The sequence below is a fragment of the Bidens hawaiensis genome, unplaced genomic scaffold, assembly GCF_021521415.1.
Source record: "Bidens hawaiensis isolate Kalapana, Puna unplaced genomic scaffold, B.hawaiensis_p1.1 tig00002525_1, whole genome shotgun sequence".
Classification (NCBI taxonomy): domain Eukaryota; kingdom Viridiplantae; phylum Streptophyta; class Magnoliopsida; order Asterales; family Asteraceae; genus Bidens; species Bidens hawaiensis.
This window is the reverse complement of record NW_027491138.1, coordinates 2,699,129-2,725,094: the sequence shown is the minus strand read 5'-3', so window position 1 is coordinate 2,725,094 and position 25,966 is coordinate 2,699,129. Positions and strand designations below refer to the sequence as shown.

Here is a 25,966-nt window from a genome sequence, read left to right as displayed (position 1 = left end):
TTTTTACAATTATACCCCTTAACCACCACCATCACGTCGGCCCCGCCCCATCACCACCAACGACACAACCTCGCCGGAAAACTCATCCACAACCGTAGAAGACGAATCGCAGTTACTCCGGCAATCCGCATCATCGGAACCAACCGCCACCAGCTAGTCAAACGAGTCAGTTTTGGGTCGACCCGAAACCGACACGGAAAACTGTTCTTTGCGGCATTTCATCGAACAGTTAACGCGCTTTAAACGAATGACGTTAAAGATCAGAACTTTACAAGAGAGGATGGCGAATTTCGGAGACCCAAGAGCCCCAATGTCTCTGACGAACTCCTCTGTATCGTTGTTGGGACCTAGCCATGGTGGTTTGATTGCTTGCAGATGTCTTTAATGAGTTGCCTTGAAGGTGTTTGTGAAAATGTCTCAGTGAGAACACTAGTTCAGGATTTGGATCAGTGATGGAGCTTGGCTTGCTGACGGCGTCGGTGATGGCGGTGGTTCAAGGTGGTGGTGGTGGTTAAGGGGTATAATTGTAAAAAAATATATTTTTCTAAGAATTTGAAAATATGAACGGGAAAGGTAGGAAACATAAAAAAACAGTCTCTCAAGACGGTTTTTTGAATAAAAAAGATTTGGAAAAATATGAACTTTTGCTCTAAGATTACAAAATAATTTGGACTTGCACCGTATTATTTCCCCAAATCTCGTCTGTCACCTAACTTTCTTTCGAAATTTGGCCTGCTCCATCTTTATTTTTATCTTTTCCCAAAACGTTTTTTCAAGTCCAAATTATAAAAAATTTTAAGAAAAAAATAACTAAATTGGAACTTCTCTCTCTAAAATGAGTTATTTTGGAAATTTTCCCAAAATAATAACAAAGCTTTGTATTTTTCTTGGTACACTCCGTCTACCCCACCAAAAAGCAAAAATCAAATCAACCAGACTCTTTAGTTTGGTTCAAAATTAATGTGATCTTAAAAAACAAACTTGTTGATCAAACCAAAGATTATTTAACTTTTTTATTCATTAGCAAAACAATACAAAAAATATTTTACAAAAATGTAAACTATCTCTACAAGTTATTTAAATAAAAATACTTTAGAAAAATTAAAACAATTATAGAAAATTGTTAGTTTTAAAAATGAAAAAAAAAGTATCAAAATAAAACCGTTAAAATTTTATTTTTTTTATCTAACAATACTAATAAAAGAAAATATTAAAACTTATGTGTCAAACTCATATTTTACCTAATTTCTAATCTCTCATCTCATTCATTCTAGCTATTTATGGTCATGGGTCAAAACCGTTTTGTCAAATGGGTTATAACATAGTGTGGATTATATTCATTATTGAATCAAGTTTCATTTTCAAACCTAAGGTTTAACCAACTACACAACTTTAGTACATTTTTTTTTAAATTTCTTGCAAATCAATACATGATGTTTCCAAAATCATGCTATTTAGTACTTTTCGTTAACCCTGTATTTTTTCCATTAAGTCTACAATAAATTAATTCACAAGTATTTGAGAATCACAACTGAAATAACAGATCTTATTTATCTTTATCATTTGACAAAACCCGTGTAATACACGGGTTCAAAAGCTAGATCATAATAAAAGACAACAAATGGCAAAAAGACCAAAAAGAAAATGTTTTAATTGTATTAAATTGTAGATGATGAGTAACTACGAGCTACAAATTAGGTTTTTCTTTCTTTCTTTATTAGCTTTTGTTTTATTTAATAACTTAACCAATATCTTTTATTAATATGTTTTTGAAAAGGTCATGCCATTACCACATAAATTAATATTTAACTTATTAAGAACTAAAAATAAAACAAGCCAACAAGGTAATTTGATAAACTAGTAACACTGGAGCGAGCAACAATAAATTAAAAATTGGATGAATTTAAAGAGACAAAAACATGTTTTGAGTGAATTTAATAGTACAAAGCCAAACTTGGGTATTATTTAGTGAAGTTTCCTCGTTACCAATTATGATGCTTTAGTTGATTTGCATAATGGTGCTTAGCACGTAACTAAACTCATAAATTAAAGAATTAAGGCATAGGAAGCCAAATGTTGCGCAAATCTTTTCTTTGATTCAAAACCATAATTTGGCCATTCTCTTTCCCTGCATGCTCAACTACAAAAGTGATCTTGAAAGACAAAAGGAGTAGTTGCCAACTCTGACTGCCACACCCAATATCAACGATTTCTAGGGTGCATTCAAAATGTACTTCATGTGTGAAACTGCGAATCTTTAAGCAGCAAATTAACTTATACTTTTCCTAATTCATATAAAAATAAAAAGAATTAGTTTTAAGTAGACCTCTATTTTGTAAGATTCATGCTTGGTAAAGATAAAATAAATGCATAAATTTAAGTTACAATAAGACAGAAAGGACCTGGTGATTGAATCCAATCAATCAAGAAGGCAAGTCAAAGGTGAAATTGTAAATTCAAGAGAAAGACAAGTATGTTCGTGGGAGAAATGAAAAGGGAATCATTCCCATCCATGCAACATGCACATGCTTCCATTAAGTAGTCAAGGGAAGCAATAAGGAAAAGAAGAGGAAAATGCTTGCTATTTGTCCTTTTGTCCACCAACTCATGCTTACCTTCTAACCTGTCCATATCAAAAGCCATCAATGTCACAAACAAATCCAATTATATAACTAAAACCGTGTGTTAGACAATTATTTTTTCCACCTCGTGTGCTTGAGTACATCGACCGGACTAAAGGGCCGGTTAGTTTGCTGACCTCCTGTCATTGAAATTTATCAATATTTTCTTCATCCCAAATGAGTTAGACCGATCAAGAAGTCATGATTCCACCAGCGTGACAATTGACAAAAAGAAAATGCATAAACTACGAGTTAGAAATACTACTTTTAGTCTAAGGGGTTTATAAAATGAAGGGTGACAATTTTTTATTATTTTTTTAATTAGTAGATGTGATGTGAACAAGGGGTGGCAAATCTTTGAGGCATCACTTGGGAAGTATCCAAGCAAAAGCTAGATGCTGATAACAAAGGGATTAATTATTGACAACAAATCAAGGTTTCATGTATTTATCAGTCTTTATTTAATCAACCGTCCGACTTATCCGTACATATGTCATCCTTAAAATAAGAGGAGGAAAAAAAAACATGTTGTGCCCTGTGAAACAAGCATGACAGATGGTTTAATATTAACACAGATTAAAGAAGTCTAAGCTGAGTCATAGTACAACGTATGTGATCACTTGCTAAACAGTTTCTTTAACAATAATATGAATTTATCCATAAACGATCTATAGTCGATTCGCAAATATGTACCAAATATGTATGTAGATTCGGACTCAGGATAGTTTTAGCTAGATCATCATGTTTCGATCTTTGGATGTTCGAGATTCCTCTTAATTAATTACCGGGTTGGGCTAGGCACCTTAAATTCCAATAACATATATGTTAAGAGTCAAGAAATAATAGAATAAGGGTCACATGAATAATGTTACAACTCTGTTGATTTTAAAAGGTAAACACAACTTCAAATTCCTTCCCTCTCTTCAAACTCTGATTCGTCTTTTTCATAGAGAAATCTCTGATTAAAGATAAAACAAGTTCCTTTTTGCATCTGGATCGGTTGTAGTACTCTGATTGTTCAGATCTGTAATAATGCAATTTTGACCGGGCGGCAATTCCAAAATCGTGTCTATGTTTTTGCTCACGCGCCAGACTTTGATATCACCACTAAATACATAAATGCATGTGATATGCGACCAATGGCTATGTATCACTTTTACATACGTGTACATTAGAAAACCTTCCTTTCAAGAAACAAACACAGTAATACAAGAAACAAATAATATCTAGGAGAAACAAATAATTTCTACTAGATTCTCTTCATTAGTTATTCATAAATCTTCAAATTTTGATACCCTATTCACCTATTATTCAACCATGAAGACACCATAAGCCTAACAAGCGGGCAGGTCGGGTTAGGTTGGGTAACAAATCAAATAGGGTTCTGTTTAAAATGAGTTTTGAGTCAAACTGATAAAAAGAAAAATTCAACGGGTTCAAGAGTTAGTTTGTTTACCCAATTCAATCCGATAAAAAGAAAAATTCGACGACTGAACCTGGTAAAACCATAAAACCCAAGACCCCGGTGAAAATTAATAACTGGCCTAAAAGAAGATTTAATACCGTTTGATTTTGTGAATGTGAAAACTATTTTAATTTCGTTTATAAATAAATATACGCACTTAATCAAAAATGGTTTCCAAATGGTTAAAACAGTTACAAAATATACATCCAGATTTATCTACATGAAACTAAACCATGTCCAAAAGCTTAATATTTCCCATTGAATTTGCAGCAACCAAAGTGGAGGATTGAACACGCCAACACACGGATGAGATGAACTGATCCGAACCTTCCACTTCATCTCCTGATAATAGATCTGTGGTGCTGAATTTATATGATAATGCAGGCATAGGAAACGCTTTATGATATACAACCACCTGTCACATATATATCACAACATATTAAAATCATTATTATTGTTTTAATAATAAACCAATAACTTCACCAAACGATATTAGTACCTCATTTGTTTCTGAACCAGTAGCTATGTAACCATCAGATACAGATAAGCCAACAAAATTCTGAGGAGAAAATGCAAACCATGTTAATATTGTAAATAAATAAATGAATAAATTACACGGATGGTCCTCTCGTTTGGACCAAATTTTGCACTTCGTTCCCAGAGTTTAAGTGTTAAGGATTCAGTCTCCAACAACCTAGTTTCCCAAACCACGCGGATGCTCCCTATGGTTTGGGTCGACACGTCACTCGTTATGAGGACACCCCATTTATGAAAGCAAACTAGGTGGTTGGGGGGTAAATCCGTAACTTGTACCAAACCACAGGGGCCATCCATGTAATTTACTCGAAACAAATCACATAACTCAAAACTCAACAAGCATACCTTCACATTCATGTGACCAGTGAATGTCTGAAGGGGAGTGTCAATAACTTGTGACATTGACTCAGTCAAATCCCATAATTTAAGCGTGTTATCAGTTGACGAAGATACAAGAGTTGATGAATCAATAAACTTAACATAACTAACGGTTTTGTTATGTCCGATTAATGTAAAAAGTGGCACACTGGGGTTCCGAAGATCATAATAATAAACTCGGTGATCGGCCGACCCGAATGCCAACGTGTTGACCGAGTCAAACGGGAACTGAACACAACAAACATTTGCTTTTGTTTTAATCGTACCAACACTTGTTCCCTGCAGCAACAACAATTGTAAGAAGAATAATTATACGTCAATATATTCGATTATAAATTATTTTCAGTTAAATAATTGCAGTACGTTTATTTTCAAAGCGGACATCCACCAAGTGCAAGAGTAAAATTGCCTGATTGATATTCCAAAGCTTAACAGATCCGTCGTCGCTCCCGCTAGCTATCAGTGTCGGGTTTGACCATGAAAAGTCAACTGACCAGACCCGTCTCTCGTGCTCTTTCAGCTCCATGTATACTTGATTTCGTGTCACGTCCCATATCTGAAAGTTTTAAGATAACTATTAGACCATCTGTAAGATGGAAACCCAAAAACACATAAAAATGAGCCACACCATCACCGCCTTTATGTTTTTAACCACTAATCTCTCCATATATATGCTATACCACAAAAGTACATGGGGCCAACCCCTAATTAGGGGTGAGAATGAAACTTTAAAAAACCGACACGTGACCAAAAGAACTAAAAAAACCAGGCTGAAAACTCAAAACAAAAACCGACAGTTTGGTTTTATGTTTTCATAGAAACCGAACTTTCGGTTTGTTTCGGTTTTGCACGTAGTAAAACCAAAAAAAAAAAAGAAAAAAAACAGAACCGAACCGAATTTATGATTTTCATTTTTAAGTTTGAATTTTAAGTAACTTATAAGAATTTAATAAATAGTCTTGTCTAGTTGTCTGTTTACCCACATATTTTAGCCTACATGAATGATGTATAATAATAAATCAATTATTAATTAAACAAAAATTTATGCCCAAACTAATTATTTTGGGCTATTTGTTATTTGGCCCCAAAATTTTTGAGTCAATGGCCAAACCAAACCGAGTCAAACAAACCAGGAACACAAAAAAAAAAGAAACTGAACAGTTTTCAAAAATTTAAAAACCAATTTTTACGGTTTTAGCCCAAAACCAACTCCATGCAGACCCCCAACCACTATCCATATTTTCTAGTTCTTTGCCAAGAACTACACTCCAAAAACGGGTGCCAAAAATGAGCTCCACAATGGTAAAACCGATGATGTGGCGTTTTTGTGGGTGCTCTTAACTAATATTTTTACATTATATAAACCTTTGGATTTGATAAAAGAATTATATACCTGTACAACACCTTCAAAATTGCTTGAAGCAATCTGACCCTTGATGTAATTATTCCAACATATACTGCTTAACTTAGATCCACTCGACATTTCCACAACTGGGTAATGTATGTCACGATTCTCATTTAATATCGACTCATATTCAAAAACTTTGATCTTCTTATTTACACCCGCGGTCGCGAAGAACTCGCCATCCCGATCAAATCCCAACGAGAATACAAGATTTGAAGAATTCAACAAATCACCTTGTTTTAAGTCGGCTTTGACTTTTAAATTCCTAAACGACAGATACTTCGATAACCCATCTATAAACGAGTTAATCCACCCGCTTCGTTTACTTTGATTATTTGACAGGAAACTATTACCATCACTACTCATTTGTGTGCTGCGGTTCGATGGTTTGGCCAACGGTTTTAAAGCTCTCCGCCTAGTTGAAAAGTAAGCTGATTCAAGTTTCTTGAAGTTTTTCATCAATCGGGAGCTTTTAACAATCGTGTTTTCTTGATGCTCTGGTTCGATCTTGACTCGTTTTCTGGATCCCGAGCTTGTAGATTCGTCGTTATGTGAAGTCAAACCTTGTTGTTGACTAATAGACGTTTGTAACTTTGCAACTTCTTGTAAATCTGATGATATAAATGCAACAGTCCTGCGCAAGTTGTCTGCAGCCTCCTGTTTCCGTTGTTGGAGCATTAAAAGAAACTCCAATAACAATTCTTGCTCGTCGATTTTTTCTTTTAGCTCGATAAACGCTTCACGTTCGATTAAGTCGTCTCTCGGTTCGTTAAGGAATTCGCTTTTGAGCACTTCGCTGGTAACAAATAAGATAATATTATTAGTAAGAACATAGAAGAATGTTATTAAATGGTTGTTTAAATCGGTCAGTTAACGACGCTCACTCGATTTTGGGCCTGCTAGAGGGCTCGGGATGCAGTAACCACAAGCAAAACAAGGCTTCTTTAGGCCATTTTAATAATAGCTGAGGCGGGAAGACACGGTGCTTAAGGTTACACATGGTTGCATTCTTTTCTTCTACTGAACTACTTGTGCAATATAACTGTAAAGTTTAATAACAAGGTTAGATAGTTGTGTTTCATAGTGATAATTGGTAAGTAAATGATTGAAATAACTGAAGTGTAACCAAATTAACTGACTTAACCGAACTAAACAAATAACAGGTGGTTCGGTTAAGCTATAGCCAATTAAACAAAAATTATGGTTCTTTGTAGGTGTGTTAACGAGCAAAGCCGGCTCACGGGCACTCAAGATCAGCTCGTTAAATGTTTGAAGCAAACCACGCTTAAACAAGCCCGAGCTCAAGCCTTAAAAAGCTTGTTTAATAGGCATGCCTGAGCTGAATCTGTTTCGCGAGGCCTAAACGAGCCTATTAATTATTATTTAATGTATTATATATTAATTAATTTAATAATCTTTGTTATGTACAAAATTATGATAAATATAACTAAATAATATATATTATGCTATATATAACAATTATTATTAAAAATTACATATATAAAAACAATTGAAAATGTATATAAGTTGATAAATATGCATATTAAACGAGACGAGCCCAAACCAAGCTCGAGCTTAGGTGCTTGATAACATGACTCATGAGCCGAGCTCGATTTTTAGTAAGCTTGAGCTCTCGTAAGTTTAAACGAACCCAGCTCGTGCTCAGCTCATTTACACCCTTAGTTCTTTCGTTTTGATGTGTGGCATAACCGAATTAACCGAACCAATTATACATGCATCTACTAAAAATATGAGGCAGTTTAGACATAATTGTGCATCCCTTTAATGATATTCTTCATGCTCATAATTGGCACCCAACATTACCCTATCTAAAAAAGCCTTACAATGTTTTAAAATGTTCTAAAAAGAATTTATGAAAATATGTCAAATGGTTGCCTGTGCTATAAATTTGAAGCAATCTTTACACAAAACAAGTGACTTGATTTCTGAAAAATGTAAAATTGTTTATATATTTCTCAGGTTCAAACAATTGTGAGAATATTAATGCTCTTGTGCATGTCAATTAAAGGGTCTTTTTGTATTCAGATAAACAACCATTTGCAGGATTGGGCTAAGGTTTTCAATAACACGAACCGTCCCGGGCACACCCCTACATATTAATAACAACACAATTCCATAAATTAAACAAAAAACATACCTCAAAAAGAAGAACACCTAACCTATAAACATCAGAAGCACAAGAACTTGCACCACCACTAGCTTCCTCTGGACTTGTATACCAACTAGACTCCATTTGCAATACTTGCTTCATTGGAAATAAACTACTCTCAGAATTTTGACCAACCGTTGACCCAAACTCAGCCGTCTGGTTATTCAACTCATCCTCACAAGAATCTGAACCCGAATCCGACGAGCTCACGGACTCAATAAACGAAACACGATTAAACGACGACACAACAAAACACGAAGGCCGAACATTCTGCACAGCAATCCCTTGTGAATGAGCCAAATTCACAATCTCAACTATCTGCATAAATATATGCAAACAATCAAGCGGATCAACAACGCGATCGGGCTTATCTAACCACCGTCTCAAACTAATATCTTTCGGTTCCACCGACCGAATAACAGCTCCATCAATGTAACCAGACTGACTCTCTAACCGATTATTAACTGTTTTATCAGGAATCCTTCTAGGGTTTCTGCTTGAAACCGTAGAAGAATTCAAATTCAAATTCCCCCAATTAGATTCACTTGAATTCTCCATTTTTATCAAGCATCACAAAGCATCTTATGATCCTACATATGAAACAAACAACAGCAGCAACAAGTTTTGAAGAAACAGTGGGCTTTTGTCTACAGCCACATGAAAATAAAGAGAGATAATTGTTCGATTCTTGTTGTTGTGTTTGGAATTGGAATGAAGTGATGATATTATTATTATTATTGTATTTGAAACCCTAGACTGAGCCATCATGTAATCCACTCGTTTCCACTCAAGTACGTGGAGCATTGGTGACCTCTAAAGTCATAATATGGAATTCAAAAGTTTATAATGCAGGCAGGTACTGTGAAGGTGAGGTGAGATTATTAATTATTAATTAATTAAGATTAAATAAGAGGATCTTTGATTTGTGACCACGTGATTGGAGGATAAGATGACGTGACTGGATTAGGGTTTCTAATAATAAGGTGATTAAAATAATACAATTGGGGGATTCGACGGAGAAAAATGTGTGCCATGGAAATCAAAACCATCTACGTATACTGACTGTAATTGTGATTTCCAACGGCGATTGCGACAACTTGATTGGAAAATCTTTACTTATATTTTTATAGAAAATTAATATTTTTTTAACGGTCATTTGGATCAATAACGGGTCGCTGGCCCGCCCAATCATCTCCGTTCCATCATTAGGAGCCCACGAGGAAACCCAGTATATATGAGAAAAACCTCTGGCCTAACTTATTCCAGCGATGCATATAAAGATCGCTGAGAAAGCATTTCTTTTTATTTGACCATGCAACTTGATTGAATGGTGAAATAGCCGATATCATAAACTATAGGCATTTATTATCACCCATTGTTGTGCACAAATTGCTAAATGTTAAGGAGCGTTGTGCACAAAGTGCTAAGGACAAAAGAGCATTGTTGTGTTTTCGTGAGCTCGCTTCACATTGTTTTAACTTTTTTTTCAATTCTAGTTCCTATTAAAGAGTTGTTTAGAACTTGAACTCTATCTAGTTAACACTTTGCACGAATTTATCTCTTTTTTTTTCAATGCAAAGAGGGATGGGAGAAGATCTTTGAGCTTTCCTTGTTCAACCATTTGTTAATAGTATGAAAGATACGAATCACCTCGACCTACCAAAACTTTTATGCAGTATTTGATGTTGATGGAAACACGATTTAATTTATGACCCATCTAGATTATACATTTCTAGGCTACTGTAATGCTATTTTAACTCCCAATTCCTTTAGGGCGCGTTCGTTTCACATAATGGAATGGAATCAGAATTAGAATTTGCATAGGATTTGAAATTTGAAGAAATTGGATTTTAAATTTGAACATTCCAATAAGAATTGAAATTTGAAAAAATTAAAATTCAATTTCATTCTTGGGGTGTTGACAAATGAATTGGAATTGAGTTTTCTTTAACGAAGATAACGGCGAAAACATTTTAGTTTTTTAGATTTTTATTTATATTTTGTGTTATGATTTTTTTTATTATTTTTTTGAATTTTTAGGGGTTTTCTATTAAGATCAAAAACACATCAAAAATATATTCAAAAATAATTAAAAAAAATTCATAACTCAAAATATAAATCGAAAATAAAAAAAGTCAAAAACCCAAAATAGTTTATTCGTTGTTCTCGTTAAAAAAAACAAAAAAAAAAAACTCGACAAAAGATTCTAACGAATTAACTTGAAATCCTCCAAATTTTGAAAGGATTTAGAATCCCTTTATTTAAAGTAATTTGAAGGAGTTAAATTCCACTTCTAATTCCTTGACAACCGAACGCACCAAAAGAAAATTAAGATTCCAATTCCAACGAAACAAACACGCCATGCCGTGGGATTTTAATCCAATTTCTTTGAATTCTCACGAATTATGTGAAACAAACACGCCCTTAGGGCAGGCACCTTTTCCTGTGTTACCAACAAAGTTTTGAATTTGTCCCCCCCCCCCCCCAAAAAAAAAAAATCATCTCGCACAACAATGAGTTGTGGTAATTAGGGAGACTACCATTAAAATTATTGATTAAAGTGACTTGCCCCCGAAAGATCACTGTACTTTCAAGACGGTAATTTGGTTTAAAATTTCTTACGTCGTGAGTTTTAAGATACTGCCAATTACCAAAAATAGTAACTCTTTTGCACTTTAGATAAAATTAAGATCTGTCACTTTCCATCAAAATTATCTATGGTTGTGTTTGAGATTTATTGGATTCGCACTTAGACTCCCGAAGGGCATTCCCTATTATATAAAGAATGACTCATACATAAGGTTTTATTTGAAAATCACGTAAGAAACCCAACAACATTCTACTGAAAAAAGGAAGGTAGATGATGTGGTTATTGTGGAGCGTTATCGAAGAAAAAATCTCACATCAGATTAGGATTTAATCCAAATGTAGACAAGTCATCATCGCGTCAGATGAGAAGATCGATGGGATTGTACGATTATATGTACCATATGTGCATATTAATTAATGTATAGTTGTGCCTAACAACATGATCAATTATCCTGATGTATTAAGTATAAAGCCATACAAAAATAAAAGAATTGATAAAATTACAAAAAACAAAGCACATTTGATCTAAGGTTGGGCCGTGGATCAACATCTGAGTGTATAATCAAAGGGCTTATAACAAAACTTCATAAAATCGTACAGAAGTCCCTGCTCAATAGGTAGAACGAACGTACCTTTTCATCATAACCCAACTAAAGAAAACTTACAAGGTGAAAAAGGAAGTTCACTGTCGATGTTAAGATCGAACTATGCATTAACCTTGCCAATATTAATACATAATCAATACATGATTGCAACATAGTACCACAGTCGGTCAATGCTACATCATACCTTCTATTGGTTATCCAATGGCAAACCAATTGTTTAGAAAACAAGAACGACTAAGAAACAAGCTTTGCAATCCATGGTCTATGTCACACTCTCAACATGGATCTGGCGTAATGTTTCAAAACAACGGATATACTCAGAAAATGCACAATCAAGATCAATGGTCATAGTATCAAGACAAAGACATAGTAAAGTATTAAGTGACAAAGCGCAAGATTGATGTCTCGAAAGGAGAAAAGTTGTCAAAATTATCTTTCAAAGGTCAAAAAGTATATTTGTTAAAAAAAACTATGTTTATAAAATACAAACCAGACGTTGAACATTTGCATGAAATTAGTGAAAGTTATTATATTCTTGAGTCACTTGAGATCAAACAAAGATTAGCGGAAGGAATCTTTTTATTTTAAAAGAAAATGTTTTATATTTAAATAGAGTAAAACAAACCTTTTTATTAAAAGAAATTTTTCAAAAATAGGTATTTTCAATAAACAAATTTTTAGTTTTATGTATCATTTGTAAAGAATTGCAGAAATATATATTTTAAACTAGCCGTGATTACATTCTCGGTATCAACGAGTAGTTTATAAAACTTGTCGCGACGACTATTTTAAGCTACGCAAATTTCAGGGACGGGTATTTTGAAAAAAATATACATTTTAAACTTGTCGGGACGACTATTTTACGTAAAAAATAGTTTGAACGAGCTTTTTATGAAATGTTTGTACTTTTCTTAACATTATATTTAATTTTACTTATAATATTTCCTTTTATAACTTTTAAATATATAAATTTCTTCTAATTCAAATACATCGATGATTGCTAGTAACTTGGTTTTAAAGGGATTGCCCCCACTAGTGCCAACACCATTTTGTTCGAGAACAAACAGTTCAACCATTCCACTTGAGCCTGTTTAAATTCAACTTTTCATGACTCGGCTTACCAACCTAATATAGTTTATAAATACATGACACATATAATTGGGAATATCCTAAAGGTTAAACTTCCTAATTACACCGTTAAGTAGCTACCCGACCCTCCAATCCTCCGTCACAAACTAAGGTAGCGTTTGTTATGCATGAATGATTGTAGGAATGGAATGATTTATTACATTGGAATGAAAAAAGTAGTATTTGGTTGCTTAATGGAATGGAATCATCCATTACAAATGGAATCTCATTCCATCAAAACTATTCATTCCCACTCCCCCCCCCCCCCCCCCCGTTTTTCATTATATTTCTCATTCACCCTACTTTCTCAACAACACCAACTCCGCCGATACCGCCGCCGCCGCCGCCACCATCGCCACCGCCACCACCATTTTCGTCGCCGGAGCTACCACCATCGCCATTGTAGGGTTTGTTTTTTTTTTTTGTTAAAAGGTATTTTGAGATAAAAGTGTTTTTATTATTTCTATTTTATTTCTATAATTTTTTTAGATACCAAATAATAAAAATTAATTATTGATTTCATTCCTATAGGTTAACTAAATAAGGAAAAGAAATGATAATTATCTATTTAATTTTCTTGTCCATTCAATTCCTTCTCCCATTCCATTCCCCCTTCATTCTATTACCTCCAACCAAACATACCCTAATATCTTACTATTTTCGTTGTCATTCCACTATTCAAACACAATGGATAATTATTACATAGAGCAACTACCTAACAAAGTATTAAAATATTTGCTAATTCACTAAATTGTAATGCAATGTATTTCAACGTTCAATCTGAACAATTTTCATGATAGGTTTTATGTCAAGATATTAAAAAAAGTTTTAAAAAAATATCGATGATATGTTATGGAGCAAAGTTAGAGTAGCAAAGGTAGGCAGTGATGTGTGGTGGAAGATTGGCTGGAAGTAGAGGCGAGTTTAAGAGACCGCTAGGACATATCAAGGGCGATGGCGAGATGGATAACAAGCTATGTTGCAAGTTGAGGTGATGCCAATAGATCAAGATACAATGGGGCAACTATTTGCCATGGACGTGCACGGTTTGGTTTGGTCACTGTCAAAGCTTAATGGAGGGGGGGGGGGTGTTGTGCAAGTGTACCTGTTTTCGTTTGAAAATTTTGAACCCGCCCCCCCGTTTAAAGGATAGTCATAACCATAACCGATCCGTTATGGACTTATGGACAAAACCCATAATCATAACTGATACGCCGGTTAATGGATAGTCATAACCATACCCGATCTGTTATGGTGGTTTCATTTAATCAGTTTTGTAGGTTATAACAAGTTGGTTATGGGTCGGTTAACCGTGACAAAAACAATGTAATTGAGCCTAAAAGTTTGTAACCGAATATTACAAAAAAAAAAAACGACATGACATAATCCAACAATATATTTAATCCATGATATTAATACCAAATATTAAAAAAGATAGCATTATATAATCCAACAATAAAATTTACCTTAAATTGATTACAAACCTTGAACCAACAACATCAAAATAACATAATCCAACAATATGTTTGGTGAATTAGTTCCAAACATATTGTCGGTTAAATAAATACGTCGGTTTGCTTATGACGGGTTTGGAATTATCCTTAACCAAAACCGACCAATATATATTTTTGAAAACTCATTAAACCGGCCTACAGGTTAAGCCACTTATCAGTTAAATTCGGTTCGGTTATTTCGGCTTTTGTAAATCTACCCGTTTTATCATGGCTCATTTAAGTTAGGTCTTATAAGATAATAACAACATTAAAACGATGAGAGAAATCCTTAACTCAGGTGGTTGACATTAAACTCTCAAATACTTCAAAAAAGGAGACATCGGGTTTTCCTTTTGGTGATCCGAATGCTCGATTATAATAATAATAATAATAATAATAATAATAATAATAATAATAATAATAATAATATAAAAGTATATTAAATGAAAAAAAGGTAATTATCGAATTGAAAGTATTATGTTTGGGGATTTGTTTCAAGAACCCTAGAGAGAGCGAGCTGCAATACAGCAATTGTTCAACACCGCCAACTTAAATCAGAGGTAATAAACATGGATTCAATTCAATTCAGTATCAAAATCAAAATGAAAATCAATCGATCCTTAGTGTTAGCTTCCAGATCGGTATCTCTTTCGATTTCTTCAATTAGGGTTTCTTCTAGATCTGCTCTCTTATTTTCATTTCTATAACCTAGGGTTTCTCTGTTACTTTAAATTCATTTGATATGCTCTTCTCATTACTTTAATTTGCTCTTCACTTTCTAATTTGTCTATTCAAATTCACTTCATCAGTGTATATGCTGTTCCGATTGCTTTAATATGTACTTTAGGGTTTATGTCTTCATGTATTTTGCTCTAATAAGTTATCAATTGCTGATTTGTGATGCTTTAAACTTACAGAAAGTGTTCATTTTCTTTTATCCGTCGATTGCATATGCTGCGTAGAAAGAAATACAGGATGCTTTTGTTGTAGCGATATTTATGAACATAGAATATATGAAATGCTGCTTTTATTGGTGCTTTTGACTTTTTGTTTCATTTTTTGCACTAAATGTGTATGGCTCTTAGAAAATGTATTATTAATCTGTTATAGAGACATATATAAAAACTCGAAGAAAACAAGCAAACGAGTTCGATGATGCTTAGACTTTTTAAGATTATATTCTGTTTTACCTTGGAATGTGTAAAAACTACTTGCAAAAATACATGTTTTACCTGATTTTGATGGCACTTGTAAATTGCTTCATGATTATTATATTATGTTCTGTTAAATGCTTTTGTGTTGTAGAGATATAGGATACTTCTTTTGTTTGTTTTCTGTAGCAAATTTTTTATACAACAAGCATATATGTGTTAGGAACAAAGCGGCGCGCGGAAGCGAAACAGCACACACATGCACAACGATAAACACGCATAAACGAAAATATAAACGACACAAGAATTTAACGTGGTTCGGTCCCCGCGAGGGGACCTACGTCCACGGGCTGCAACTAGGTTTTCTTATTAGCTCAGAACAAAGATTACAATTACATGATGGGATATATATAATAAACATTATTAGGGTTAAACATAATTAAGAACCAAAACTGGGCCTCCTAATAAAACCGGCCCAAAGGCCTTCATAACCCAACAATCTCCCACTTGAAGGCCTTGCGATAAATTCCAGCCTGCCATCCAAGTAAATATAACAATCTCATTCATCCAGTAACTCTAGTAATCTTCAGTAATAGAAATCTACCAAGCCTCCAGTTCCAAGAACTAGCTAAAACTTCAACAAAAGAAGTTCTCCAAGCCTCCAGTTCTCTAGGAACAAACTAAGATTTCTACCAATCCACACCCTGGTTGCATCCGCCCTTCTCATCAGTTACCTGAAAGGCCTATTGAAGCTCCCGAGAACTCCAATCCGGTCATCCCAGACCCAGCCATGACAAAACTCGCCAATGACTCATCCTCAATCTTAACCGACCCTCACTTACTCACACAACCGGCTTCAAAGACTTCCAGAGGATAAACACTCTCCAAATCAGCAGACTATACCAGGAGAGATTTTCACATTCGGATTCCTGGTCCTCCGAACCCAACGTCCCTTTGGAAACAAACCTAGAACACACCTGCGTGCTCCCACTGTTACCAAAACCCCGAACATGTTCAGACCTCCTCCGAATACGCTCAAACTAACATCACTGTGGCTCCAGGCTTCATGTCTGCAAACTGAAACCCCTTAGCTCTACCCGATTCAGCGAGCCAAGACCTTATAACTCGGAAGTTGGTTCACTTCTTCCGACGATACAAAAAAAAACTCGTATCTTCCAAAAGTCTTTAATTAAAAGATTCAACAATGCTTCATTGAAGTGAGTAACAAATAAAGCATACCATAATCTTGAACCCAAGAGTCGTCACCGCCTTCACTGAGTCCCAATGCATCAACCCCAGATACATTCTCAAAAGCTGAATTCCAAACCTTTCGACATCGACCCTTAAAATGTCTCACCTCTACGCAACCTACCAAGTCGACTATGCCCAGCTCCCACTGTCTCTGTTATCCCAACCCATGCCACACCAACACTCCATGAGATGAACCCCACTCGTACTATCCCGGCAAATAACTTTACCCAACACGAGATTATGAACCTCTCAAATGGTGTACCACTGATCACCACCAAACAAGATATAACTTCACAATTCCAAACGAACAAGAAGTAATAATCACAGTTTCGAACCAGCTAACAGGCAAACAGCTATAACAACAGTAGAACTTTCATGAAATCAAGCGGTACCAAGGGTTCTATGACCGTACACACGATCAGTTAACTCAAACCCTAACCGAAAGATCATCCAAACGAGCAATAGTTTACATGACTTGCCACTAACCTCATTTTTTTTTCACTTATGCCGTCACCAGCACACCCGCTGGTTCCATTTTCTCCAAGTTTATCCATCACCAGTACTATATCCAAGTTCACATGACAAACCAATCAACCAAAATCCATAACCGTCAACATTCCGATCATAACCACCTCGTCTTCAGTTATAACAATAACAAACGAGAACAAATCGAAAACAGTGAACAGACACAACAAGGGCACGGGCCTAAACTTGACGATTGTTCAACAGATGACTGCCAAATAAACCGATTTGCTCTTGCAATAACCGATAAATCAACTAACTGTAAATAAACTATATAAAGTTACCTCAGACTAATCTCTTGCAAACAAATCTGAACCCGAACCTAAATGGTCTTCACAAAACCCGGTTCCCTAATTTACGGTTGATAATAAATAGTCAAACCCTAACTCAGCCTGACAGCCACCAATCTTGACTGTCGATCACTGATGAACACGAACCAGAAATTAACCCTGCGATCTCCAAGAGTTATTCACGGTGACGGACCTACCCAACCCTAATCACCAAAAAACAGATTCGAACCAAAACCTTCTGCGAAATCGTTACCAGTGCAACGAACCGTGTGTCCAACAAGCCAAAGCTCTGATGCCACTTGTTAGGAACAAAGCGGCGCGCGGAAGCGAAACAGCACACACATGCACAACGATAAACACGCATAAACGAAAATATAAACGACACAAGAATTTAACGTGGTTCGGTCCCCGCGAGGGGACCTACGTCCACGGGCTGCAACTAGGTTTTCTTATTAGCTCAGAACAAAGATTACAATTACATGATGGGATATATATAATAAACATTATTAGGGTTAAACATAATTAAGAACCAAAACTGGGCCTCCTAATAAAACCGGCCCAAAGGCCTTCATAACCCAACAATATGTTTGTGTCTCTTGAAGAAGCAGTGATTTAGTAATCCGTATGATGTTTTATAATATTTCAAGATGCTATTAAAATTTGTATTTGCTTTCTTATTAGCGGTCCTAGTTTACTTCAATATCTTTGTGTATTTCAAGTATATTAGATTACTATGATGCATGCTATCCTTTGCAACTTCCATCATAGCCTGTACATATAATTATATTTGTATAATCTGCTACATATTTCTTTAAGTTTCAGACTCGATGTCATACAACTCAATTCAACTGTTTGTTGATTTGGTTATGCTTTATCACTAACGGGTCAAATGGCTATGCTAAAAGATTTAACTAAATAGGGAAAACTGTTAAAATGTTTAGCTTATGTTGATTGTAAGAAGCATCAATATCATGTTAAGCATCGCATTTCAAAGATGGACTGATAAATGTGGTGATTTAAGTTATGTTATATGACTATATCTCTAACGTGCCATAGGGGTTAAGTTAAATGACTTAACCCAGTTTGGTTTAACGGGGAAAAAGTGTATTCAAATTCATAGAACATCTTAAACCATTTTGTAATCACAATAATATGAGTTTTGTAATCATACCCAATACATGTTTTGTAGGGTAGAAGATGATTGGAAAACCAGCTACCGCGGTCCTATATTCCCTACTCAAAGATGGCGAAAAACGACCTGTTGAAGACATCATCACTGATTTCTCCACAAAGATTCCCCGCTCTATCCACCTTGAAATCTGCTCTTCACTTATTATTCTCCTTGAAGACACACCAAAATTTCTCAAACCCGCCGAGCGTTTAGTTGCGTTCGCGTTACTTCATCACACCTATCCCTCCACCAGCCCGTATCTTCAACTGCTTATTAAAGCTGCAACCGATGAAAAAACAGAAAACTATGAAAAGGCGTTTATTCTTCATCTGTTAAGTGGGACCAAAGACGTTTTAAAATCATCAGCAGCTGATTACATCACCAAGTTTGATCCGTCATCTTTCAGCCCCCCACCCGTTGACCAGCTTCAAAAGCAGTACCTCACCAAAACCAAGCCCGACCATTTAACGTCTTTTTCAAAAACGCTGCTGTTAAAAACGTGATACCTGATCCGGACGTCCCACGTGGGTGTGACGTTAATTCCCTCGAGTTTGACTCAGTCAAACCCAAAATCGGCTCTGGTGACCGAGATGAAACGGTAACAGGTCTGCTTCAATCGTCATCATTAGAAGGGCTGTATCCTCATTGGACCCGGCCGCGTCCACCTAGACTGCTGATTCTAGACGGTGAACTCGTGTGGGTCAACCCCGACACCACTCACGAACCGCTTTGGGATTTGGGTATGTGTGCCGACACGAGCCGTGGTGCAGCGGTTCGTGACTTAATTGTTAAAGCGTTAAAAGGCCCGCTTGCACCAACTCAACAAGAACAAGTTTTACTTGAACTAGCGTCCGACCCGAAACTTGTTTACCACTGCGGGTTGACTCCAAGAAAACTACCAGAGTTAGTCGAAAACAATCCGTTAATTGCGGTTGAAGTTTTGATTAAACTTATGAACTCGCCTGAAATATCAGATTACTTTACGGTTCTTGTGAACATGGATATGAGTTTGCACTCGATGGAAGTTGTGAACCGGTTAACGACCGCGGTTGAGTTGCCAACTGAGTTTGTGCATATGTACATAACGAACTGTATATCATCGTGTGAGAATATAAAGGATAAGTATATGCAGAATCGGTTGGTGAGGTTGGTGTGTGTTTTTCTGCAGAGTTTGATCAGAAACAAGATAATAAATGTGCAAGATTTGTTCATTGAGGTTCAAGCGTTTTGCATCGAGTTTTCGAGGATTCGTGAAGCAGCGGGTTTGTTTAGGCTTCTTAAAACCTTGGAGTGATTAATGTTTTTTGTTCTGTTTAGTTTTTGTGTTTTTGCATAAAGATTTGTACTTGGAAGATGGATGATTTGGATTATGCTATCTTGTTTTAGAATCTTTAAAGTAGTTTTAAAGATGTATTCTGGTTACTTAACGTAGTATAGCACAGGTGGTTTATAAATTGTTAATTTGGTCATGCTATTAAGCTCATGCATGCGCAGGATCCGTAAGGGTTTTTGGGCGACTTGGGCGTAGTGGTAAAAACATTCAGAAAGGAAAAGGATACAGGCTGCGTCAAAAGCCAACTCGGATGCAGGCTCTGTAAGGGTTTTTGGCCGAGTTGGGAGTATCTGTAAAAACATTCAGAAAAGGAAAGGATACAGGTTGCGCCAAAAGCCAACTCGTGAGCTTAGACAATATAAAGGTATATGATAGCATCAATTGTTAGCTATTGGTCAGAAAACATCTTCTGTGGCCCAGGTAGTTACTGCTTCCCAACAGTGTCACCTGATATTGCAATCATTGTTGACGGATATAGCAGTTTAATATGTTATAGAAATCCCTACTTGATTCCAGTTTTTTTCCTGCTAAAACTTGATCTTGATGTACATAGCTTAATGTCACGGACCAAATATTTGAAGATCGAGATGCTTAATTTGTGTTGAAACGTTTGGGTTTGTTGGCTCGTCCCGGACTTCATTGGGCACGGCCTCAGCGGGAAAGAAGGCGTACATGCCTAGTCGTGCTTGCATGATGAACGCATTGCTGGTTGCGAGCTCTTGCCGCTCGCCTGATGAGTCCAAGGCAGGACGAAACCAGCAGGCCCTGATCGTGAGCGGACCGATTGGCTGGCCTTCGGGCGCCACACAGAGTCTGAGGGATAACTCCGTGACATTAAGCTGTATTTCTGCAGGAGGTTGTTTTCACGACCCGAACCCATGACTTTCAAGTCATGTGACAACAATATTACTGTTGCTTCAAGGTTTACCTTCAACCTCAAAAGGGTATCAGTCTCGCTTATTTATGCATTGAAGGGAAAATACCAAGTTTTTTATGCTTTGTGGTTCAAAGCATTTCATACATAGTAAGCTTTAAGATGCTTATTAGTTGATCAACGTTAAACATGTGAACCTATACAAATGTGATATATGATATTTAACAATGACACAGGCCGATCAAATGACACTAAAATAAAAAATAAATAAAAATAAAAAGTTAGACCATGTAATTAAAAGGAGCCCAAAACATAACACATCCTTTAAATCAGTCATTCAAAACTTGCACCTATATATAATGATATTGTTTTCTATTCCACTTGTTTTCTACACATGCATTAACCTAACCTAGATGCTACCACAAAAAGTAGCAGCAAAACAAAATCCCACTACATTTCATATCATCCTTCATTGTCCAATTCTTGACAACTCATTTTGTTCATCAAATGTTTCAATCAAAAGTGAAGGCGCATAATGCGCGGTCCCTTGATGTTCCTCCGAATCTTGACAGTAGGAAAGTATAATCGTATCAATCGACATTTCAACCACCGTAAAGAAAAGGGTAGCCACCACATACCCGAGGCCCCAACACGCCTACAAAATTCAATAAAATACAGTTAAGTTAGTATCCATCTTTTTGGTCAAAGATTCAAGTTTGACACGAACCCGTGTTACATACCAGCACAGGAAGTAATGGGGATGTGATCTTGTTGTGGGATGATTTGTATTTGTGAGTATCCAACATGAGAAATGCAAAAAGTGCACTTGCAAGACTCACACATAGCTTTCCAAGAAAGAGAATAACGTCCCCGATAACGTTTACTCGGCCTATACGCAGAATATTACTAATTATCAAATCCGTCGCCATTTCCGAAGCTCTAAAGAACCCTTTTCCAGTTATAGCTATCTGCAAAAAACAAACCATAATAATAATAATAATAATAATCAAGCACGTGAAATCCAATATCCAATAGCGTAAGAGTAACATTTGCCGTTAAAAAAAATGTACCTATAATAATATTGGTTTTGTAATCATAATTAAAACACTAATTATTAAAACTCATAGAGCAAGTGGCAGTTTCAAACCATTTACTTACTAATGAGTTTTTTGGTTATGTTTTATCTCAGACAGGTCAAATCAATAAATTCAGATTAAATAGAATCAAGTCAAAAAAGGTCAAACAAGTTAAAAGTTGTCCAAATACGTACAGCCTCCGAAGTCACTAATACCAAGATTTATAATATTGCAATAATATGTTAATATTGGTTTTGTAGTCATAATCAAAAGATTTACTCAAAAGTTATAATAAAATAGAAATTCGACAAAAAAGACGAGATTTGAGTCTTTACTAACCATAATATATGCATTGCGGTTCACGCATTTTACGGTCAACTCAATGCATTTTAAGCAAAATCGGGAAGTATAAAACATCATCCGTTTAATCCAACTTTCAGGCATGATGTCAGCAACTTTTAGTCTCCGCCGTATGGCCTCAAGTATGAATCGAGTTGACTCAACAAACGACACAACCAAGGAACCGATCGCCACCGACCCTAGGCTATATCTCATGAGTAGCTTCATTGATGAAAAAACAGGACGAAATGGAATCGTTGCCTAAATTGAACAAAAATAAATTAGACAAAAAAAAAGATTCAAAAACTAAAAAAAATGAGTTTTTATTAAAAAGGCTAACCGAAGATTCCCCGCGGGCCCAGTAATATGAAGCTACAGAACCAGCAATCACAGTTGACGAACACGCAATAATAAACTGAGTGGCCCAATAGCATCCAAACAAGTGGAATAATATTGAAGCTCCAATATGCGGGGTGTAATGGATACTATAGCCGCAACAATCGTTACAGTTGACTCGTTTGGCTTTAAGATCATAAGCGCAACAATTTGTGTTGCAGTCATTGCTGACTATTTGACCTGAGCTAAAAAGATTAAGAGCCGCCGATAACCAAAACATGTAAAAAATTGTGAGGATTGTGTACGGTATAACAGGGAATATTATTAGAGCATCAACTTCTCCAATAACCTTTGCAGCAACCTGTGATATTATTTCATACATATTAATGTTAGAATTAGTTATACGCAGATGGTCCCTGTAGTCCAAAAGTTTCAAAACTTACAACTTTAGTCCAAAAGTTTAAGATATGATTACACTTGCCTTGAGTACTGAGGTTGCCATAAGAATCCGTCTAACAATAGCTATAGACGATAGAACGGCAACAATCATAACACAAGTCATGAGAAACGCAGCTGCACGGATATGATGTAGCTCCTAAACAAAATAAATTAATCAACAATTAAATGTATAGCAGGTTAGCAACGAGTTTTTGTGAATAAATAACTTAAAGAATTGATTAATGTATGAATTTACCCTTGCAGAAACACGATAGTATGAATCATGTTCACCAATGATGGGTGAGATAGCATCGTTCCCGATCCATCCAGCTGAAAAACACAAAATAAAAGAAAAAAATGTCATTATATATTTATATTACAAGACTAATAAGTTTATTCATTTAATCTTTTACCTTTCAAGTAGTAGAACATTGTGACTGATATTATGAGGCCATTAAATAAAAACACTGTAACCCATGGCATCGCGGCTACAAAATGTCGAATCGTTAAAAGCCATAACATTGATAAAAGTAGAGGCAAGAGTCCTCCACAGACAATCAACACGGGCCATGATTTTCCAACATCAGCAACATATCTCTGAAATAATTACACCAACATTAATCTAAATCTTGAAACATTTTATGCTTACGACATCCAAGTAGTATATTTCCAACACTACATTCATTATATTACACTAATCATAATAATGCTTTCTCATTTCAAATGCTTTCTAAAAATAGATATAAAGTGTTTCCATGTCAACAAGGCCCATTTCACAATGCACTAAAAGTAACCCGTTGCAACCAGAACCCACTTTGACCCGTTAACCAAAGAATGATTCACTTCAATTAGAACCCATTTTGAACCCCCCCCCCCCCAAAAAAAAAAAAAGAGAAAAAAACAAAAACTAACCCGTTTCAGCCGGAATCCATTTTGACCCGTTACCCAACATGTCACCGTACCTTCAGTACCGAAGACCGTGCATTGATGGCGTTGTGAATAGATTTATCTATGACCATATCATCATTAATAGTAACTCCATTCATTTGCTTCCAATGTGTTAACGACACATTTGATGGCTGATCAATAAATTGGCAACTCCAGTAAACTACATTACCAATACAACTAATATAAGAAGTAATAACTAATGAATCAATTATTAAACAGGGGAGGATTCTACACAGAAGACAGTTTTTTGCAAGAACAGAAAGAACAAAATAAATAATCCACTTTTTCAATTTAAAAAATAATTTATAAGAAAATGGTAAAAATACAATGTTTATTCATCTCTTTTAACATTCTAAAAATACATAAACAATATTCGTTTATTTATAATTCAACAGTTTTTTATTTACTTAACGTAGACATTTGTATGAACAAAGTAAAAGTTTTTAAACATATGAAAAACTAAGCGATTTAGGTTTCTTCTTTTTGTTCTCGCAACAATTTAGTCTTCTGTAATGAGCAACTCCCTTAAAGAACTATCATACACAAATTTCACAAATAACATACCATTTACGCTAGGAAAAATGACAGGGTAGCAAGGCCCTTGAAGCTGAAGAGAAGTGTTTCTTAGTTCAGGAGTGAGGTCAGCAAAATAATCATAATTCATATCGATCCAATCGTCTAACGAAAGACGTATATCTCCCTCTGGATAATCGCAAACCCAATTTAAAGAATCTTCTGATGGTATCGGGCAATCCATTAAACATATTGTCCGCGCGTTAGATAGTTGTACTCCACTATTTTTTATTCCACTTTGGTAAACTTGATTAGGATTAACATAATATTTGAGTTCCAATTCGCGAAGGTTGAAATCTTTGTGTTTGCCTCCACACACATTTCCTTTGTAATCTAATCCAAAGTTTAGCCTATGTAAAATATTAGCACATGATTAACAAGTTATAAAATTAGCATTCAAAGATAGTACTATATTTCGGTAAAAGTGGATGTTATTTTAACTAAATCAATTACAATGAAGGGTTATTATCAGCCGAGAGTTGTAGTTTGGATTATTAGATTCCAATTCGCCTAATAAGTATTATATTTAACAATTTCCATGAAAATGAAACCCTAATCAATTAACATGTAGCTAGCTAATTCTTCCCCAAATAATATCCTCTCAAGAATATTGCAACTTCAATGAGTAATTCAATATAAAAATTTTGAAAAAAAAAAAACACTAGCAAATGAAGTTAATCAAGCAGATTGATGCAACAGTCAAATCAAATCTAGACCGCCTTTAAAGCTTATTTAAGTGTCCAGACAGAGAACTAAATGCAACAAATATATATAGTTTAATCAAATCTTGACTGCCATTGAATAATTTTAAATTCAAGATAAAACCATAAAGCATAAAATACCTCAATGGGTTTCCTTGGTTGAATCCAAAGCTGGAGTTAACAATCATGGCGATCCAAAAGGCTATGAAGAGAACAAGAAAGACAACATCTCTGCACTTCCTGTTGTGTTTTATGATCCCATTTGCATTTGCAGCATCATTTCCATCACTTGATGGGTACTTCACATTTGTTGATCCTCTCATGTGTGTGCTTGCTTAAGCTCAATATTCTAGACAGAGAAATAGGATTTGTGATAGAGAGAGAAAGAAGTGAGAAAGTGAAAGCAAGAGAAAGACTTCAAAGAGTGTGAAGATATCTCGTTTGTTTAATCATCTCATGTTAAAGTTTTTCAGCCTTTTTTGGTTTTTTATTTATTTATTTTTTTTGTAAATACTCTTTTGAACTTTGTTTTATTGAAGGAAGTGAGAAAAATTAAGACTTTATTATGCTTC

General features: G+C 35.4%; 2 protein-coding genes and 1 pseudogene across 4 annotated transcripts; 1 reads left to right on the top strand and 2 right to left on the bottom strand.

Moving 5' to 3' along the window:
• Positions 1–4,244: 4,244 nt before the first annotated feature.
• On the bottom strand, positions 4,245–9,134 carry LOC143619953 (protein SPA1-RELATED 4-like). Of its 2 annotated transcripts, XM_077091768.1 has the most exons (7): positions 8,565–9,134; positions 7,291–7,448; positions 6,395–7,202; positions 5,411–5,557; positions 4,969–5,280; positions 4,586–4,645; positions 4,245–4,501 (listed from the first exon to the last, which is right to left on the bottom strand). In XM_077091768.1, the coding sequence occupies exons 1-7, from the start codon at positions 9,132–9,134 to the stop codon at positions 4,313–4,315; spliced, it is 2,244 nt and encodes a 747-aa protein (XP_076947883.1). In that variant the 3' UTR covers positions 4,245–4,312. The 2 variants fall into 2 exon arrangements, with proteins under 2 accessions (XP_076947883.1, XP_076947882.1); XM_077091767.1 differs by lacking the exons at positions 4,245–4,501; positions 4,586–4,645 and having other exon boundaries at positions 5,097–5,280; positions 5,365–5,557.
• Positions 9,135–14,884: 5,750 nt separating this feature from the next.
• On the top strand, positions 14,885–20,166 carry LOC143620011 (uncharacterized; annotated as a pseudogene). The gene is made up of 2 exons (XR_013151272.1): positions 14,885–14,951; positions 18,795–20,166. The product of XR_013151272.1 is annotated as an uncharacterized LOC143620011 (transcript).
• A 1,224-nt stretch (positions 20,167–21,390) lies between these two features.
• On the bottom strand, positions 21,391–25,721 carry LOC143619952 (choline transporter protein 1-like). Its single transcript, XM_077091766.1, has 10 exons — positions 25,536–25,721; positions 24,685–25,043; positions 24,135–24,280; positions 23,586–23,769; positions 23,429–23,502; positions 23,216–23,329; positions 22,739–23,095; positions 22,399–22,659; positions 21,724–21,951; positions 21,391–21,638 (listed from the first exon to the last, which is right to left on the bottom strand). Exons 1-10 carry the CDS (start codon positions 25,715–25,717, stop codon positions 21,453–21,455), a joined length of 2,091 nt encoding a protein of 696 aa, XP_076947881.1. The 5' UTR covers positions 25,718–25,721; the 3' UTR covers positions 21,391–21,452.
• Between the last annotated feature and the right edge of the window lie 245 nt (positions 25,722–25,966).

What these genes read in the sequence shown, in the direction of transcription:
- LOC143619953 (XM_077091768.1), bottom strand. Translation starts at nt 9,134, where the DNA reads ATGGAGAATTCAAGTGAATCTAATTGGGGGAATTTGAATTTGAATTCT. An exon ending in TCTAGCAGGCCCAAAATCGA is followed by an intron (nt 7,203 to 7,290) that starts GTGAGCGTCGTT and finishes ATTTGTTACCAG; the next exon opens with CGAAGTGCTCAAAAGCGAAT. An exon ending in CTGGTTCAGAAACAAATGAG is followed by an intron (nt 4,502 to 4,585) that starts GTACTAATATCG and finishes TATATGTGACAG; the next exon opens with GTGGTTGTATATCATAAAGC.
- LOC143619952 (XM_077091766.1), bottom strand. Translation starts at nt 25,717, where the DNA reads ATGAGAGGATCAACAAATGTGAAGTACCCATCAAGTGATGGAAATGAT. An exon ending in AATGTTCTACTACTTGAAAG is followed by an intron (nt 23,503 to 23,585) that starts GTAAAAGATTAA and finishes TGTGTTTTTCAG; the next exon opens with CTGGATGGATCGGGAACGAT. An exon ending in GGGCCCGCGGGGAATCTTCG is followed by an intron (nt 22,660 to 22,738) that starts GTTAGCCTTTTT and finishes TGTTCAATTTAG; the next exon opens with GCAACGATTCCATTTCGTCC.